Raw genomic sequence first — 15,475 nt, 5'->3', positions numbered from 1 at the left:
GCACTTGTTGCTGCCTTTGTTAGAGACCCTGTTTCCTGGATCTTCAAATGGAGACATCTTCCTCTCATCATTGAGCTCTCTGCTCAACAGTCACTGAGAGTCCTCTCTGAAGAGGCCTTCCTGGATGGATCCTGCTATTTAATACAGACCCTCCCTCCATTATGGTCTCTCTTTGCCCCATTACTGCTTTGTTTTATTCACAGCACTTGCTTACTACTCCCTGACTTTACTTTACACACATATTTGTTAGCTTGTTTACATGACTGTTATCTCTCCTTAAAATTTGGCTCCCGAAGTCTTTTCTATGCTATGTAACAATGCTTTGTGAGCACCCAGATTAGCCCCTGGCATGTAGTAGATGCTCAAAAAAATCATTGTTGAATGAATGGGTAATATACTTACTGAGGGTTAAATGTGGGAATAAATATAATGTTGGGAAAAAAACATGGTCCCTGCCCTCCAGGAACTCATATTCTAATCTTCTGACTCCTCCATCTCTTGATCTCACAGCAGCTGTCATCAGTATCCTGTTTTTTAATTTTTACCCCCATTTCAAAAATAACCAAGAATAAATACAATAATGAGTCTGTAGACTCTCACTGGGATGCCCTTACCATCCCAGCAATTGGACAAATAAAACAGCTGGCACACAGTCCCAGGTTATGTGGGTGTGGGGCCAGAATGATACTTACCAAATGACCACACATCTGACTTGCTGCTGTAGCGACTGAAGGAGAAGACTTCCGGAGATGCCCACTTCACTGGGAATTTGGTGCCTGTGGAACTGGTGTATTGGTCATCAAGGACGAACCTGGGAAGAGAGAGGATAGAGATGGTCCGAGTGTCCTGGGGGCCTGCGTCTCATTCCTGAGACTTTGCTGCTACCATATCCCTAAATTACCTTGTCATCCCAAAGTCGGACACCTTGATAACTTGGTTTTCCCCAACTAAACAATTCCGGGCAGCCTGGAGCAGAGACAGGCAAACAAAAGGAAAAAGAAAACTTGGTGAGTAATCAGTAATTACGGAGTCTCCTATAATCACAGTGCTTTGCTTATATGGGAGCAATAAGGAGCTTCACAAATGTTAATTAAGCATCACTAGTGCATGATGGAAACTGAATGCGTAAGGTCTTTTTATCAGGGTGAGTAAATCTCATCTTTCATCTTCATTCCTGGGATCCTAATCAAAAAGAAATCCATGGTGTTGTGTAACCAATTATAAGCTCCAGTGCAACCCGATGTTAACCTTAGGGATGGTATGAAGAAGCTGTCATCCATTTGACTAAAGTGAGAATGTATTAGGTTGCTAATTCTCTTAAAACTATTCCTCAATAGGGAGATGACATGGTCCCTAATTCACATCACAGAGTGTTGGATTTGAAGATCCCTTACTGATAAAAGATCCAGTGAGTCTTAAATTCTAATGTGCCTGCAAATTCCATGGGGTGGACATGTTAAAATGAATATTCCTGAGCCTCAACCCCCAGAAATTCTGATGTTGGTTCTAGGATCACTCCAATGTGATTCTGATAGATCCTTGGATAACATTTTAAGAAAGCATGTAGTTGTCAACTTCTCTCATTTTACCAAGAGGATGTGGAGGCATAGAGAGGTTAAGGAGGAGCCGCTGTTAGCTTCATTTTGGAAGAATGTAAACTCCAACTCAGAGAGTGAAAGTTAGAGGTGGGGCTGGGAATAGAGCCCAGAACTGAGTCCCATGAGGACCTCCCACAGTGGGTGGAGGAAAGAAGAAGTTGCAACGGGAAGGAAGAAAGCTTGTGCCTTTTTATTGATTCTTGCGTTCCCAGTGTTGGTAGTTCTGCATTTCATTGGCACATGCCCCTTCACCCTGAACTTATAAGGTTTTGCCCTGCATCCTCTTACCAAGTCCCTGTGGATGACACACGCCTCTTCCAGGTAGGCCATGCCCTCACATACGTCCAGACACATGCCCAGCAGGGTCTCCGCGGCAAAGAGCCCCCTCTGGCTACGCAGGTAATCTGACAGGCAGCCGTGTTCCATGAATTCAAACACCAGGCAGATGGGGGCCTGTTCCAGGCATACTCCATAGAGCTGGACTAGTTTGGGGTGAGAGAGTTTCCTGGAGAAAAATGGCAAGAGTTGAGATGGTCTAAATTCAGTCTCCCAAAATACACTCCCTCCCTCAAACAAAAATGTCTCATTGAGCTGAAGAATGGCACGGACTCAGCTGGTGTGTGTGAGGACAACAAAGGTCAGTGTGACTGGCATGCATGGAACCAGAGGAGAGATGGGTAGGAGATGAAATTAAGGAGTGGGCAGGGCCAGACCATGGCAGGCCTTCTAGACCACAGTGAGGAGCTTGGTGTTATTCTCCATGCCATAGGAAGCCATCGCTGGACTTGGGCAGGGAGGTGGCATAAGACGACATTAGAATGGCATTTAAAGATCACAGTGCTCTCTGTGTACTCTTGTTTTGGCCACTCACATCATGACTTCAGCCTCCTCAATGAAGTCCTCTTCTGACATAGCCCCTTCTTGTATGGTTTTGATGGCCACCTTGTCCTTGTTGAGCCAGTAGCCAAGGTGTACCAACCCAAACTGCCCACTGCCAATCTCCTGCACAAAAGTGAGCTCCGAGGGATCAATCACCCATTTCCCTGGAAGAGAAAGAGAGGGTTTTCCAGAGTTGGCAAGCAGTAGGTATGAGGTATAGGACCACCAGGGAACTATACTGCTCTATATAGAATGTTAGACTATCGTTAATGTAGCTCAAAGATGGCAAATGGTATAAGCCCTCATACTTAGAACTATAGATAGGTAAAATTGTCTTCTTTCCCAAATAATAACATAGAATATGCACTGAAAACCATGAAAAAATGTGTGTGGGGACGATTACATGGAAAGAGGAAGGAGGATGGCATTCGTCGAGATATTAAAGTCAATGAAAGGGTTCTAAGGTCCCCATCATTTCCTGTACCCGATTGAAAATTGTTATTGTCATTTTTCATGTAGAGCAAGTTTTATTTGAATTGGTCATTCATTCATTCATTTATCCATCAAGAGCATCCATTTTGTGGACAGCACTTGTTAGGCCTTGGCAGAGGTAAGGTAGTAGATTCCAGGAGGAGTGGTACAGAGGTGCAGGCCAGCACACAGTCTAGCACGAGGTAGGCTCTCAACAAATGCTCAATAAATGAATAAAAGGAATCTGAATCTCAACCTCCATGCTGACAGAAATGAATGGGTTCATAAAATACTCCCTGGGCTTCCACCCAGCATGAACACATTAGGATTCTACAGGTATTAGAGTTACTTGATTTTTGTCAGGAGGCTAAGGAACACTATCCTCTCCTGACGTTTGGTCTAGTACCACAAACCGTTCACTTTCTACCTCTTTGAGGCAGAGACTCAACAGGAAACAGTACCAAGCACCCACAGTGTGCAGACATGGTGCTGGTTACAGATGAGGAGCCCACGGCGACATTTCTCAAAGTATCACCCTCTAGCCCCTGGTGTCAGAATCACCCAGGGGACTTGCTGAAAATGCAACTCCAGGACCCAACTGTCAGGGATTGCATTTTGGTAAGTGCTGGGTTGGGGCTGGGAGTCAATACTTTTCATAAGCATCCTAGATAACTTGAATGCCCACCGAAGTTTGAGGACCAGCAATATAAAAGATACAACATGAAAGTTACATCAGCCTTCTCCTCGGCCAGCACAGTTTGGATCAGGGTATGTTTGCATCCCCACATGCCTTCAGATTCCAGGCAGAAAGTACAAGGAGGTGAAGTGGTTTCATAGGGAAGGAAGGAAAAGTAAGGCCCATGGCCCTGGAGATGTATACCCTGCCTAAAAGCATTCAAAAATTTTTAACACTGCTATGTGGACACACACTTCTGGATGCTGCTAGCTTATAGCACCTGCAATGGACTGATAGCCAATAAACTAGATGATACAGAAGTTCTAGAAGATAGGCCAGAACACAGTGGTATACCATTGGTTTCTCACGGCATTAGTGGAATGCTCTGTACAGAGTAGGTGGCCAGCAAACACTTCATTGATATGACCTAGATAAAAGTGCATCTGTCTATCTATCTTATTTATTTTACACACATTGTAAATGTTCATTTGTGTATACCATCTCGAGATACATCTCCAGATACACTTGTTTAATGATCATTTTAAGTCTGGGGAAGTCCATTCACAATTTGCCCCAGACCTTTATGTGAGTTAGTGCAAATGAATACCATTCCCAAATGCACTCTTACCGTATCTCAGCCCTGCGGTGACTGGGGCTTTCTGCCTCCAGGAGCAAACTGGATACCGGAGTCTAGTGACCAGGCCTGGGTTGATTAAAAAGTGAAAGGCAGTTGTTAGAGCTTTACTGAAGCAACCATCTGAGTCAAATCACCAGGAAGAAAAAAGTGTAATTCAATGCAAGAGCTATTTTTATTCTGGAAAACAAATTCCAAAGCCACAATCACTGATATTACACCTTCCCTGAGAGGACCTGTAATATCTCAAGTGGGTAGGTGGTTGGTGAAATCTCATGGTTCCAGCAGCAAAATTTGCTAATGGAAAGTATACTGCCTTATGACCCAGCAATCCTACTGCTGGGCATACACACTGAGAAAACCAGAATTGAAAGAGACACGTGTGCCCCAGTGTTCATCGCAGCACTGTTTATAATAGCCAGGACATGGAAGCAACCTATATGTCCATCAGCAGATGAATGGATAAGAAAGCTGTGGTACATATACACAATGGAGTATTACTCAGCCATTAAAAAGAATACATTTGAATCAGTTCTAATGAGGTGGATGAAACTGGAGCCTATTATACAGAGTGAAGTAAGCCAGAAAGAAAAACACCAATACAGAATACTAATGCATATATATGGAATTTAGAAAGATGGTAACAAAAACCCTGCATACGAGACAGCAAAAGAGACACTGATATATAGAACAGTGTTTTGGACTCTGTGGGAGAGGGAGAGGGTGGGATGATTTGGGAGAATGGCATTGAAACATGTATAATATTATATATGAAACAAGTCGCCAGTCCAGGTTCTATGCACGATACTGGATGCTTGGGGCTGGTGCACTGGGACGGCCCAGAGGGATGGTATGGGGAGGGAGGAGGGAGGAGAGTTCAGGATGGGGAACACGTGTATACCTGTGGTGGATTCATGTTGATATATGGCAAAACCAATACAATATTGTAAAGTTAAAAAATAAAATTAAAAAAACAGCACAAATATTTGGCATCCTTTGGTATTGGTATAAATCATTACTCTTTATAGTTGGTTTGTCTGGAATGACGGGTGTTTGTCACTTTTCTCCATGTACCCCTGCAAGGGCCCCCCTCTGGCCTTGTCCTGAGAACTCACCTCCTCCGTTGTGCTGGTGATAATTGATGAGGAGAGGGATGGAATCAAACACATACTTTTCAGCCACGTAATATCGCTTGGGGTTGTCATTTGTTTCTTTGATGTGATAATGCTTTATACAGGGGTTGTTCTCACTTAAACAAATGAGACATGCAGTGATTACTAAGAAGCAATGTTTGGACACAGAAGTATCTACTGGTAGCAGTATCCTAGAAGCTTTGCTTTTTACCCTCTCACAAACATGGCAGATATATTTTAACTTTTATGTCAGTCTTGACAGGTTGGCCCTGAGTGGTGTATGAAGGAAGATTCTGAGGGTGCGCCTGGACCCAGTTATGATTGGTCCCATGATGGATTGGTGATGTTTCTCCCCAAACCACAAAATGGGGGAAGGTCTTGTATCCATCCTCTAGGATCTTGTGTCCATCCCCCATGGGAGGGCATGTTTGCCTTCTCCGCTGTGTGGATTTAACTAATCATCAGCATACGTTCAGAAAGCATCTCAGCCCATTTGTACATATTTGACTTTGCATAGCAGAGTTAAGCCATTCATAAAAGATCTGCTTGCCAGGTTGCCACTTGGTTGGCTTCTGAGAACTTGGGTTTCAAAAGGGCTTCCACCATTCTCTAACTGGTAAGGATGTGCCTAAACATAAACAATGAGGTTTATGCTCAGCGTTTGCTTTTCTTCTGGGAGTCTGGAATTTTGCTACATGCCAGGCAGAGGGTACCTACATGACCAGCCACCAGTGAAAACTTTGGGTGCTGAGTGTCTCGTGAGCTTCCCTGGTGACACCATTTCACCCTGTTATGGCACTTGTTGCTGGAGGAATTAAGCACATCCTGTGTAGTCTACTAGGAGAGGACTCTTGGAAGCATGCATTTGGCTTTCTTTGGGTTTTGCCCCACGTGCCTTTCCCTTGTGCTGCTTTTGCTTTATATACTTTCACTGTAAAAAGTCTTAGCCTTGAGTACCATCATATCCTGAGTCCTGAGCCTTCCTAATGAACCGCTGAATCTGGGCTGGGCTGAGGGACTCCCAACACAGACTTTATTTCTCATTCTTTTCCCATCATCCTTTTGGAGTCCCTGGTCCCCCAGCTATGGCAGAGGCATGGCCCCTTGGAGATGGGCATTGCCTTCTTTCTCAACCTTGGACAGACCCTTCCTCTTCACCACCTGGCTACACCCTGCTCTTGCTTCAAGTCTTGCTGCGGTCCTTCATCCTCCAGCAAGTATTCCCTGCACTATGCGTGATGCTCAATCATGTCCTACTCTTTGCGACCCCATGGTCTATAGCCTGCAGGCTCCTCTGTCGGTAGGATTTCCCAGGCAAGAATATTGGAGTGGATTGCCATTTCCTTCTCTAAAGTGTTTGTTCCCTGAGGACACCTTAAAAATTACTTTTCTCTTACTGGACTTTGGTCATTGCCACACTGCTTAGTTCTTACTGACTTTCTAGATAGAAAAGAATTTGTGACCTGGCTAAGCTTCTAGACAGTTTTACAGAGGAGACTGCGTCTGAGGAGCATAGACCAGCGGTGAGGGTCTTGCAGTCAGCCAGCTGGAACATGAGGGCAGATTTACCTCTGGTGTTGCCTCAGAAGGGGCCATCAGCTCTATGTGTGAAAGGAGCATAGTAGTACCTGCCTTTGGGGCTTATTATGGTTGGAAATGACCTATAAGGTTCTTGCACATAGTAAGGACTCAATAAATGGGGGGTAGTTTTATTAGCAGAGCCAGAACTAGAATTCATTTTTTCTTGCTTGCAAAGTATTGTTTTTGTTATTCTTTGGATTAAATTATAAACATATTAAATACAGGACTAGATATTTTATTTCATTAGAGCGCTGCACTCAAGGTTGCTAACTGGGGCAAGAACCTGGCATCCAGGCCCAGCTCTGTCATTTTCCAGTTAAGTGAGTTCAGCTATGTTATTAATCTCCCTGGCCTTGGTTTTCTCAGAGGGATCAGGGACGATGCACTATTTCTAAGGACCCCTCTACCTCATCCACTGTCTGACATTGCTGTGTGTGGCTTGTTGATCACCCGCCTCAGTACCATCTCTCCCCACTTTGCTGAGTTAGCACCATACCTTACGATGGCCTTGGTGAAAACGGACACGGTGTATGTCCCTGGAGTCCTGGAATCTCGCACCATAAAGGCTCCTTCTTTGCCCTGGAATGGTTAACAAGGATGAAAAATCAGTGATCCCAGGAAATCAGGCTCATGTATCTAGCTCCACTTTCTTGCCCTTGAAAGGAGGAGATACCATAGGCCAGCTTGGCACAAAGCAGCCTCTCAGCAGTAATGGCTACCATTTCACACATTCATTCAAGAGACATTTTTTTGAGCTCCTACTGTGGGTCCGACTATTCTAGTGATGACATAAACAGTAAACAGAGGCAAACAGACACAAATTCTGCCTTCCTGGGGCTCATTATAGATATTATCTAACCCTGACCACAACATTGCAAATTAGATGTTGTTATCCTCAATTTCCTGATGAAGATGCTGAGTGCTGCAGAGCTGAAGTGATTTTCTCATGACCTACAAATGTAGAGGACAGACCTGGAGTTTGAACCTTGAATGTGGTAGGTGAGCAAAACCCTTGCTCATTCTACTAGTCCATGGTGCCTCCATTCAACAAATGTTAGAAGCCACTTGTCCATTCCCCACAAGGGCACAAAATTTCTGTCTAGGAAGATTCATCATTTCCTTAATGGGAATATATACTGTAGACCCTTTTTCAAGTGCTGATTTTGCTGTAGGGCAAAAGGAGAAAGAACATGAAACTGCTGGTTGCAAGAGGGAAGTGCAGAGAAGGGGGAATTCTCCAAAATACACCCTCTACCCCACTGACAATTTTGCCAGTGCTGATGAAATAAGTACCAACAAATGGAGACACCAGTTTATTCATTCCTGGTAGGACCTTTAAAAATCTTAACTCTGATTTTGAGTACTTTGCGTCTGATGCTCTGTTCCTATCCAGCTGTCAATCTGTGCTGGTGACATTTGCAAAACTTATTTCTGTGGTTCACTTAACTTAGATGTAGTGAGGGCCGTAAGTGAAGGCCAGAGAGAGACAGAAGCCTTGTGAGGCAGGCGTACGCTTGAGATATATGGAGCGAAGTATGTACAATTTAGATCAACATAAGGCCCTAATCCCAAAGGTGGGTCATCTATACATAAACATAATACACATAGGTGGTTATACTAATCATTTGAATCCTATAATCTCAGGGTTAGAGAAGATCCCAGAAAGGTTTTCTACCCCAGAATTATCCCAACCTCAGTATTATGGACATTTGGGACCTAGTATTTCTTTGTTGAGGGGACTATCCTGTGCATTATAGGATGTTTAGCAGCATCCCTGGCCTCTATCAACTGGATGCCAGACATTGTCACATGTTCCCTTGGGGACAAAGTCACCCTTGGTTGAATATCACTGATCTGGCCTAACCCCGTGTGCCCCAAACGTTACTGATGATCACAAAATCAAGTGAAGAATCTAAAGCACAAAACAAGACCAAGAAAAACAATGACCACAAAGCAGTTGACCATGCTCCCCTTGATACCTGCACACTTGGAATCTCCAGGGCTGGGACTCTGGGGCTTGAACTTTTAAAAGGCTTATGGACATTCAGATTTGGTCTTCTACTGACTCAACCAAATATGCATTTCTTACTTTAACCATCCTGATGAGTCGTCTCTGTCTTTTGAAAGAGCACTTATAGTTGGAAAGCTCATCCTCACACAGAAATGTAACCTACTTCCATTGACTTGGCCCTAAACCTGCAAAGGCGCATGTGTAGGGGACAGTTGGCCCTTACATCATTGTGCATTCTCCAAACCTAGAGTTTTACCCCATAAATTCTCTGAGTTTCCCCAAACTCTTCTCTCTGCTGGGAGTTTCAAGAGTCTATTTTGAAATTTGAGGGTGGTGGAGGGTAGGGGAGTTGGATGAAAGTGGTCAAAAGGTACAAACTTCTAGTTATAATAGAAACTTGGGGGACATCATGTACAATATGGTGACTGTAGTTAACAATACTGCATTGTATATTTGAAAGTTGTTTAAGAGCTTAAACGTTCTCACCACAAGAAAAAAAATGTAGCTATGTGTGGAGATTAATGTTAACTACACTTATTGTACTAATCATTTTGCAATATATACATAAATCAGATCATTAAGTTGTATACCTTCAACTTATGTCATTTGTCAATTATTATCTCACTAAAACTAGAAAAAGAAAGAAATTTGAAGCTGACACCTGACTCTTCAGGTCTCTGTTTTACCCTTGACCTTACTTTCTCAAGGTTGTGAGGTAGGGCTTCCCTAGCTGTTACCTAAAAGCAGGGGAAGAATTGATGAAAATATAGAAAGCTACTACATTTCTTTTTATAAGATGTCATAGTATTCGAGGACAGTACTAGTATTCTTTGTATACACAGAATTTACTTTAATGATTCTGTACTTCATGAATTTTTTTAAAATGTAAGAAAATGAGTTGCAAATCTTTCTGGACCAATAGAGTAACCTTATACGCCCCTTGTAGCCTTCTACATTGTCCACAATGTGCTGTGTGCATGACCTTGGACATGGTTAGGCCAGAGGAGAACTAACAGATTCTTAGTTTCTTTTTCTCAGATATGAATGTAAACTGTTTATCCAGTGCAATAAGAAAGACCCTTATAACTTGCTTGCAAATTATTCTTTTAAAAAACTTGATTTCCCCCGCATTGGGATCAGTAGTGAATTCAATTTCTGAGGTAAAGCTGAGCTATATGACACACACACACACACACACAAAATCCCAGATTAGTTCATTAGATTTTAAAATAGTTTTTGAAGCCTAATTTAGATACCATGAAATGATCCTTGTTTAAGTGTACAATTCAATGATTTTTATCAAAATCAAAGAGTTATGTGACCATCACCATGATCTAATTTTAGAATATTTTAATCTCTCCCAAAAGACACCTCAGTATCATTTGCACCCCTGCACTTTAATTTGCCTTCTTTATAGATTTGCCTAGTTTAGAAATTCCATATAAATGAAATTGTATATGTGGTCTCTTTTGACTGGATTCTTACTCTTAGCATACTGTTTATAAGGTTCATCAACTTGTAACGTCGGAGAAGGCAATGGCAACCCACTCCAGTACTCTTGCCTGGAAAATCACATGGATGGAGGAGCCTGGTAGGCTGCAGTCCATGGGGTCGCACAGAGTTGGACATGACTGAAGCTACTTAGCATCAGCGGCAGCAATATTCTTTTGTATGGATAACACCTGGAGAAGGCAATGGCACCCCACTCTGGTACTCTTGCTTGGCAAATCCCATGGACGGAGGAGCCTGGTGGGCTGCACTCCATGGGGTCGCGAAGAGTCGGACACGACTGAATGACTTCCCTTTCACTTTTCACTTTCATGCATTGGAGAAGGACATGGCAACCCACTCCAGTGTTCTTGCCTGGAGAATCCCAGGGACGGAGGAGCCTGGTGGGCTGCTGTCTATGGGGTTGCACAGAGTCGGACATGACTGAAGCAACTTAGCATGGATAACACATTTTGTTTATCTGTGCATCAGTTTCTGAGCATTTGGGCTATTTTAACCTTTGATATTGTGAATAGTGAATCTGTGTCTGGCTTCTGCTGCTGCTGCTGCTGCGTCGCTTCAGTTGTGTCCAACTCTGTGTGACCTCATAGATGGCAGCCCACCAGGCTCCTCCATCCCTGGGATTCTCCAGGCAAGAACACTGGAGTAGGTTGCCATGTCCTTCTCCAATGCATGCATGGATGCTAAGTCACTTCAGTTGTGTCCGACTCTGTGCGACCCCATGGACAGCAGCCCACCAGGCTTCTCTGTCCACAGGATTCTCCAGGCAAGAATACTGAAATGGGTTGCCATTTCCTTCTCCAACTCAACGTCATGTTTATGATATCCATCCATATATTATATAGTGTCACTTGTCTTCAAAAGTTTTCCCCTTTCACTAAATATTGAAGCTTTTGCTCTTGCCTCATTGAAATGTGATGGATTAAATTCAGGGCAGGAAGAAATCAAGCTTTAGCCAAAGCAGACATTATCTGCATTTGTAATGTATTTTAAAGGGAAGAAACAAAGACCAAAAAGGCCTGAAGTTTATCAGCTATCTGTGAAGAAAGGAGTGGGAATATCTCTTCTATTTAATTAAGAATTTTTTTCGTTATTGTTATTCTTTAAAAGAAACCATTATTGTTTTTCATAAATTTGTGATGAGAGAGGGGTTTAACTGTTAAGAGTAAACTGATCCATAGACATCAGACAAAAGAGAAGTAAGGTTTGCAGTCAGCTCTGCTGAGGACAGGAGGCGGGCAGAGCTCTTCCTCCATCATAGTTGCTCTAGGTGGCATTCAGCACTGGTAACAGGAAACTCTGGTTTGGGGCTGAGGCAGTCCAGGGTGTGGGGAAAATGAGGCATCCGGCATGTACATTATCACCTACTTCCTGTAAGGGGCTCAGAGGAAGTTACAACCACCAAGAACAGGGAAGTCTAAAGGGTCTTTGCTCCTATCACTGCCATGCCTGTGCAGTGTAGCCAGATTGGGTTGGGGAGTGGGCTTGTTCCTATGGGATATAGTCAAGGTCTCAGGTCGTCTTTTACTATTTTATCTAGAAAAATAAAGATGCAACAATAGAAAAAAATGTGCCAAGGGTGGGAAATGTGCAGATGGGAAAATAGACCTTAACTCATATATTCCCTTATTAACTATGTGTGTGTATGTGTGTATATGTGTGTGTGTGTGTGTGTGTGTGTATGAAGAAGCGTCCCTGCCATAGTCCAGACTGACACTAATTTACTGTCTAAATTTGGCCCAGTTTACTCCCCTGTAGCACAAAGGGGATGGATCAGATATTCTTTAAAAGGAATTCTAGCTCTAACAATTTATAATTCTGTGAATTACAGATGTTTCCAGATTCAATGTATGACCTTCAGTTTTCTCAGTCGTAAAATGACTTTTGCAAGATGGTTGGGAGAGTTAAAGTGCATAGAACAGTTCCTGGAGTATAATACCAGAACAAGGACTATTAGGACTATCATCAGCTGTTATTATCACATGCCATGGTATGCCATCCATTAGAAGTATTAATACCATTGTCTGCTTTCTTCTGAGATATGTTGACTGTGTTAGGAACGTCCTTCTTTCTTTCTGTCCATATGATTTGAAAGGGACCTCACAGAAGATAATCTTGACACACAGGGTAGGTTATTATGAAAAATATTGACTGATAACTTGTATCTTTGTTATGCTGCATTAGAATTTGAGTGTCTCTGACATATAACTACTTTTCGTTTTGGAGGTGGTTCGTTTCTTCCCTTAAAACAATTCTTCTGTGGACTCAATATCGATTGCATCTTTAACTAGTAACACCTTAGAATCATGGAAATATCATTAACAATGTCTTAGAAAAGCCTCCTGCCCCAAATTCAGGTCACTCAATATGTGCCATGCTATAAGGTATCAAGTACCTGCTTGCAAGGAATTCACCCTCTACCTAAACGGGTTACACAGAAGACAGACTTTGAGGTCCATGGCTGAGTGAAAAGAGAGCTACTGGAGATGTCATGACATTGCAACATGAGAGTTCAAAGGTGGGGAAAAACCACATTCCACAGTTTGTGAGAGGGAAAGCTTGAGGATGTTCTTAGAGGAGGTGTTATCTGAACTGATAATACATGCTAAGAGTTGTTTTCTGTGGTTCTGAAATTTGGCTAAGTCCCAGAATCACCTGCGTACCAATTTCCAAGGTTTTGACTGGTGAAGGCTGACATCCTAGAATTTGTATTTTTTTAAAAGCTCCAAACAATGCTCATGACTGGCCAGCTTCTCCCAAAATATAGTTGTTAATTTCAAAAACATTTCTTAAGCATTTGCTGTATTCATTCACTCAACAAATATTCAATAAGCAACTACTATGTCATAGGTACAGTTCTGGGGTCCTGTGTAAAGCAGGAACAAGATAAAGCATTTATATTCTAATGGTGAAATATGTTTGGGACAGTACCTTGAGATATTTAGTCAATAAAAATGAAATAAATCCAATTTTGGTCAATAAAAGTGAACCAATCCATCTTTTAAGGGTCCTATAATTGTTAGAAAAGGAGACACTAAATACACCCCCGAAAAAGTTCTGTTGATATTTTAAACATCATACAATACAGGGACCCACTGAAGTTTGCCTGTATATGACCTAAGGAAGCTAAGAGGATTTGGTGAAGTAGTTTAGAATATTAATAAGGAAGAATGTTTCAACTGCTCTAGCAAGCAGAATGTATTTAAGTGCCTCCAAAGAACTGCTGTAAAATAGAAATCATCTTTTGCTAATCATTACTATGAGCTTTTTTAGGTGCCCCATGGGCATACTTCATTAACCAGTGTGTGATTAAAAATAACAAAACTGTACTTGTTTAAATTCAGTATAACTCTTATTATAGGATCTTATTGGTTAATTTAACAATTTATTATATTATCCAACAACATACGTGCTGAGTAGGCCGCATATATATCACAAGGTGACTTGAAAAAATACAGGTTTCCAGAAGCTAACCCTGGAGAGTCTGATTCTGTAGGTCTGGGCCAGGGCCTGGGAATCTTTATTTTTAAAAATTCCCTAGTGATTCTAATGTGTACTCTATTGGGAACTACAAGGAATAATTAAGTGCTGAGTTAGGGTGGAACCAAGGGGAAACCAGAGTCTAGTAGTGACTCACCTTAATTCCTCTTACTCCATGAACTCTTTCTAATTCCTTCTAGAATCTTCTCAAAATTCTGAGAGTACTGAAAGCCTCCTGTATATGCTCAGTTTATCTTAGATTCTTCTCTCTTTCTTCAGAGTTTTTCTTGTTTCCTGATAGTGTCTATGAGAGTCCCTATTGAGGTCAAAGATCCTATCTCAAGTATCTTTATGTGCTTAGTTCTGTGCTCAGCAAAATGGTAAGGTATGTGAGTTTATACTGGGAAATCCTAATAAAGGAAGTGGCGCAGACATGTCATAATCATGACAGGTGCTAATTGAGACAGCCACCATCATACAGACTGCCTATTATATACCTGTCACTGGTAAACACACAAACAGCTGAACTTGTCCTCTTTGCCTGCTTACTGGCAACTTAATCAAGGGAGAAGTTCACTGCTTCAAAATATGACTTCAAAATATGACTCCTCCCTTCCCAATTTCCTCATATAGAAATTTTATTTTTACCTTTGATAGAATGAATTTATTATCACTTTAAAGTTTCCCTTGTGCAAAAGTAAATAGTACATTAATAATCAACTCTATACCTTTAGATTATTTTTTGACGGTATTCGTCATCCTTCCACCTTCTCATCACAGCCCTTCATTCTCTACCTGAAATCTTCCCAGGTCCCCTTCTCTAAGCTCACCCCTAGTCACTGTCCAAACCGGTAATGGTTGCCTGTTGGGGTGATCAACTGTCCTGGTTTGTCCAGGACTGAGGTTGGTGGTGGGGGTGGTTCTGGGACCATCGGACTCTCAGTTTTAAAATGAACTGTTCCAAGCAAACCAGGATACATTGGTCACTCCAGCTTCATTCCATCCAAGAGAGGTTTGCAGTTTAAGATTCTTAAAGATATGAAATACCTTCAAACTATAACTGGAAAATAATATACGGTGAAATGTCAGGAACACGTTTGACACTTCAGCATAGGGAGACTAATCCCTCCATCAGCCCATGCCTACTGTTTACTGGTCTCACTGGTGAGGCTGTGTTGAGCCTGGGTTATTAACATCATCTGAATTTAGACTCACTCAGATATTTTTCTCTGAACTACTAATACCTGTACCCTATCCACTAGAGATTATGATTTAATGAGTCTGAGGTGGGACCTTGTCATTGGTAGTTCTAAAATGTTTCCCAGGTGATTTTAATGTGCAGACAGGCTTGTGAACCACTGCTCTAAGCAAATACACTGATAAATTGATTTCTCTATAGAAAGCTTTCTCTCAGTACCTCCATGCATTTGGTTTCTCTGCAAGAGCCCCAACGTGCAATTTTCAGGGCTACTTTAAGTGTGGTCTGTGGATGGGTGCCAGTTG

The 15,475-nt window shown here is 42.1% G+C and overlaps 1 protein-coding gene across 1 annotated transcript in view; it reads right to left on the bottom strand.

Moving 5' to 3' along the window:
• ITK (IL2 inducible T cell kinase) overlaps positions 1-15,475 on the bottom strand; it is a 62,738-nt gene that overhangs the window by 6,274 nt on the left and 40,989 nt on the right. Inside the window, exons 9-15 of the mRNA XM_086413754.1 lie at positions 7,469-7,551; positions 5,374-5,507; positions 4,253-4,327; positions 2,470-2,641; positions 1,887-2,103; positions 902-966; positions 693-811 (exon numbers count right to left, since the gene is read on the bottom strand). Of these exons, the coding sequence (XP_086269880.1) occupies positions 693-811; positions 902-966; positions 1,887-2,103; positions 2,470-2,641; positions 4,253-4,327; positions 5,374-5,507; positions 7,469-7,551 (865 nt within the window). The remainder of the gene's footprint in view (positions 1-692; positions 812-901; positions 967-1,886; positions 2,104-2,469; positions 2,642-4,252; positions 4,328-5,373; positions 5,508-7,468; positions 7,552-15,475) is intronic.

This window comes from Bos grunniens, chromosome 7, assembly GCF_055505025.1.
Source record: "Bos grunniens cultivar Pamir isolate PY7600 chromosome 7, Bosgru_T2T1.0, whole genome shotgun sequence".
In the NCBI taxonomy this organism is placed as follows: Eukaryota; Metazoa; Chordata; class Mammalia; order Artiodactyla; family Bovidae; genus Bos; species Bos grunniens.
This window is presented reverse-complemented; position numbering and strand designations above follow the sequence as displayed.